Genomic DNA, 4,906 nt, shown 5'->3' with positions numbered 1-4,906 from the left:
GCTGGCAACTGTCATGGCACCGGAAGTGGCAGATGGCTTCAGGAGCGTGTACCAGTTAGTATCCAATGGGTGGTGGAAAGTTTTACTGTTTTTCTTGCAAATAGGACAAAGAAGGAAAGAACAGGAAAACACGTGAATATGTAAAAGGCCTTTTCGCTATATTGCTTCTTCAGGGCATGCACATTAGTGAAATGTCTTTGGCATAATCTTGTAGTTTCCTGTTCCTCCCTTCGTGGTTCTGTTTGCATTATATTCGACGTGAATCCCGGTTTCTCTTAAATATATTCCTTGGCATAAATAAAATCGCGTTCTATATTATTACCTCTTGATACGGAAGGAAATAAATCAATCAAATATATGTATGTCACTTTAGATGAATAGTTTAATAGAGAATTAATTTCAAGGTTTGTTTTTGTAGGAATGTCAGTGAAATCGACGTGTTCCCCGCTGGCCTGGCGGAACATGCGGTCCCGGGCGGCCTCCTCGGACCCACCTTCTCCTGCATCATCGGACAGCAGTTTGCCAGCCTCAAGAAGGGGGACAGGTTCTGGTATGAGAATCTGCAACAGCCCAAGCCTTTTACTGCAGGTGGGTTATCATTTGAGGTAATAGGTAAAAAATAATAATAAAATAAAAAATAAAAATTATATATATATATTTATATATATATATATATATATATATATATATATATATATGTATGTATGTATGTATGTATGTATATGTATACATGTATGTATACATGTATATTCGGATATATAAATTTATATATGCATATGTATGTGTATGTATGCATGTGTATGTGTAGGCCTACATATGTATGTTTAAACGTTTATGTATGCATGTATATGTGTAAATGTATGTGTATATGCGTGTGTGTATGCATGCACATGTATATGTGTGTATATGTGTATATGCATATATGTATATGTGTATATGCATATATGTATATGTGTATATGCATATATGTATATGTGTATATGCATATATGTATATGTGTATATGCATATATGTATATGTGTATATGCATATATGTATATGTGTATATGCATATATGTATATGTGTATATGCATATATGTATATGTGTATATGCATATATGTATATGTGTATATGCATATATGTATATGTGTATATGCATATATGTATATGTGTATATGCATATATGTATATGTGTATATGCATATATGTATATGTGTATATGCATATATGTATGTGTATATGCATATATGTATATGTGTATATGCATATATGTATGTGTATATGCATATATGTATGTGTATATGCATATATGTATATGTGTATATGCATATATGAATATGCGTATATGTAAATGTATGTCTATGTATGTATATGTATATGCATATGTGTATATGTATATATGCATGTTTATGAATATGCGTATGCGTACATGTATGTGTATGTGTATATGCATATGTCTTTGTATATATATATGCGTATAAGCGCATGCGGTGTGTGTGTGTGTGTGTGTGTGTGTGTGTGTGTGTGTGTGTGTGTGTATGTTTCAAGTCTTTTAATTATGTATATACGCATGTATGCACATACATATGTATGCGTATGCGGGTGTGTATGCGTATATATGCATATACGTGTGTTTGTATGCGTTTGTGTGTCCGTGAGTTTTATTTCTTTTCTTTTTTCTCTCTTCGGCGCTTTAATCGGATCAAACTGAAACTTGCCTTGCAGAGCAACTCGCTTCTCTACGCAAGCTGGGTCTGGCAGCGTTGGTGTGCGAGCATACATCGGTGGAGTACCTTCAACCCAACCCCTTCCTCTCCACCGACACTACGGGGTCAGTCCTGCTAAGATTTGTTTGTGCAGATAACAAAAAGATTAATAGCTGAATTTCAGTCTTCAATCGTGTAATAATGCTTCTTATTCTGTCAGTTCCGATAACTCAATCAGCAACACCATTGTTTGTTTATTTTTCAGGAATACGCCACGGCGGTGCGCCACTTATCCGACACTGAATGCTAGACTCTGGAAGGAGGAAAAGAAAGAACCAGAGTAAGTATTTTGATTTGTTTATCGTCAGAGTAAGTAAGAGAGGTGACCTTGAAAGGAAATTGCAAAGGGGTTTTGAATGCTAAAATCATTTGAGTCCGTGTGCTGAACATGAAATATAAACTAAGCTGAATATCACACTTTTTGTATAGGATAAGACAGATTCGAAGCTTCAGTTCATTAAAAGACTTTTATCCAGAAAGGGATGCTGAAGCTAAACCGTCTTCGATATACATACGCCAATTCGAGCAGATACATCACATCTAACACCTAATTAATAGTATCCCACATATACAAACTGACGACTAAAGCGCCCATTTTCTCAACAGACCCGCGTCCGTGTGCAGGGGAGTGGGTGTGTGGAAGATACTCCCAGGCATAGACAAGTGGTGTACCCTCAACTGCCTGCAACACAGTGTTTCGTTCTGCCCGTCTTCACATTGTTATTGTTACTGAACACTAAGCATCGCCATCGCCTCTATACGGTGATGGTAGTGTTTCCGTGCCTTGGGCATTTCGAAACCAAATACCGTTGCTTGAACTCGAAATGTTTTAAACTGACGGGGTCTTTCAGTTGGGCATTAACTAATGGCTATGAAGTAATTTCATATACTTTTTTATGTTATTCCTGTATAATACCATGTCTGTGGTATCATTAGCTCATATGGTATTAGGTAATGGAACCGTCTGACAATATCAAGACACAATATTTTAATGTGACCGTGCCATACCTATGAAACTTTTTGTGTATGGTATGTGCAGAGGACTGTCTGGAGAAAAAAATCTCAAATATTAGAATATCTAATACCAGTATGGAGTACCGTAAGAAAAATCATGAAGTATTAATATGTGTATTACAATATTATGTAATAAAGGGATCATAAAGTAACTGTTGACATAATATATCAGTGCATGAATAGCCTTTTCTCATAGTTTTTATGCACAGAACTTTTTTTCTACGATCCCATTTTTGTCTAGGATAAGACTTTTCGAATATTAGGTTTATTGTGTGCCAATATTTGTGACAAACTATTTATATAATACAGTTTTTAACACATATGTTGTTTGTGTCTATGATCCTTTTCGCTGCAGAATTTTTGCATTAGCTTATACGAATTATTATTGCATATCAAAATATGCTTTGCTTGTTTTCATAATTTTGGAATACAGTAACTCCAACTTTTATTCTTAATGTGAATAACTGCAGTAGCTGTATGTCGTAGATGATCTTTCGATTTTTATTAACTTTTCATTGATTTGATAAAATGTTGATCTAATAAATTGTCGTAACTTTTGACCAAGAAACTAGTTCATTAGGATTGACTTGTTCGTTAAAGTACAGTAATTATGAATAAACTTGTACGGGAAGCTCGCGAATATGCAACTAATCAATGTTTTCTTGTGCAGTATTTCGTTTGTTTTGTATCAAACGAGTAACGGCACCGTATAAAAACAGATTTGAAATTTGACCGAGGACATTTAATCCAATCTCTCCAGTTCAAAAGCTTCCTTAATTTACCCTCAACTACTTATCGAATTTATATCAAATTAATCTACCTTAACCAACCAAAATTTTTATACAGCCCATAAGTCAACTTTTTTACCATTCTTTATTACAAATTTCCTCTTACTCCACTTTTAATCTACTCGCTTACCCGGGTTCGACAAACAAAGCTACAGACATATCCGCGCAGACCTGTAAAGTGACGTTAAAAGCGAGATGCAAAACGTGTGGCTTTGACTGCATCATGGAACATACACTGCTTTGCGTCCGCACCACGAATCGGGCTCAGTCGGGGTTCGAGACTCAGTTTGAATCATTTTATCACGCCATGACCTCTCCAGTCGTTTCTCCACTGCTACCGTCAATCTTGTTTCCTCCTATTCATTTATTTATTGAAAATTTTCTGTCGCATCAACATGTCATTGGCGGCATATGCAAAATATAGGAATTAGGGTGTGGCTTGGGGAGCGAAACCCCAAGTAAGGAAAGGTGAAACAATATGACAAAGTATTGTGGCAAAAAAGGTACAAAATGAATTAACAATTAGGACATGTTAGATGTCAAAGGTTGTAGAGCACCATAGGTTAGAATGGCAGTGGAATAAATATAAAACGCAGTATGATTGCCGTTCAGGCCTGGTAGAGCCAGTCTTTCATCCTTTCAGTACGGCTTCTACGCTTCAGGGCGTGAATATAAGAAGGGGATGAAGAGAAAGAAAGAAAAAGAAAGGAGACGAAAAGTCTATGCAAAATTATCTGTGGCGAGGGCTGAGGCCCAAGGTATAGGTGATCCCCTATATTAGCCCTCAGTGCTCGTCTCCCAAGTTCCCCCACGACAATATGTCTACCTACGATTTAGTAGCAATGACCCTCCTTTGGACAGGGATCAGCTGGTTCCTGGCCCATTGGAACATTGTCTGGAAAATTTAATCTCAGTCCTGTCGCCAACTTTGAGGTCGGTAATACGATTACTGTTACATAATTCGTAAGTGTTCAAGTGACCCGAATTTCTTTATCATTTAGAATTTTCTGTCATCTTGCTGGTCATACATTATTCTTAAATTAAAACAGGGAAGTCTCTAAATAACAGCGCAGTTTGCATTACTTGAAAAGAATAGCACGACTACAGTAGGTGAAATGGAAAAAATTGCCTTTAAGGGTATGCATTTTTACACAACGCTAGCAGTACACCTCAAGACATCCGTCTCTCATTAATAATCAAAAGGAATTTTTGTTTGCAATCACAGTTGTTAAATTCAGAGCAATATTTTTTTAAAGATTATTTCTCTGAATGTAATCTATTCACCTAACCTTCAAATCAAGTTTTATTCTTTATTTATTCGTAGTCCGAAAAAATAGGTTACATAAAATAAAGACCG

General features: G+C 36.1%; 1 protein-coding gene across 1 annotated transcript in view; it reads left to right on the top strand.

Moving 5' to 3' along the window:
- Positions 1-2,512, top strand: part of LOC113800227 (peroxidasin homolog) — a 51,222-nt gene extending 48,710 nt beyond the window's left edge. The window contains exons 11-15 of the mRNA XM_070133134.1: positions 1-54; positions 419-588; positions 1,707-1,812; positions 1,953-2,027; positions 2,354-2,512. The exon at positions 1-54 is cut by the window's left edge and continues 80 nt beyond it. Of these exons, the coding sequence (XP_069989235.1) occupies positions 1-54; positions 419-588; positions 1,707-1,812; positions 1,953-2,027; positions 2,354-2,480 (532 nt within the window). The 3' untranslated portion in view covers positions 2,481-2,512. The remainder of the gene's footprint in view (positions 55-418; positions 589-1,706; positions 1,813-1,952; positions 2,028-2,353) is intronic.
- The last annotated feature ends 2,394 nt before the right edge of the window (positions 2,513-4,906 follow it).

This window comes from Penaeus vannamei, chromosome 18, assembly GCF_042767895.1.
Source record: "Penaeus vannamei isolate JL-2024 chromosome 18, ASM4276789v1, whole genome shotgun sequence".
Classification (NCBI taxonomy): Eukaryota; Metazoa; Arthropoda; class Malacostraca; order Decapoda; family Penaeidae; genus Penaeus; species Penaeus vannamei.
The sequence above is the reverse complement of the archived record's forward strand: the minus strand, read 5'-3'. Positions and strand labels throughout refer to the sequence as shown.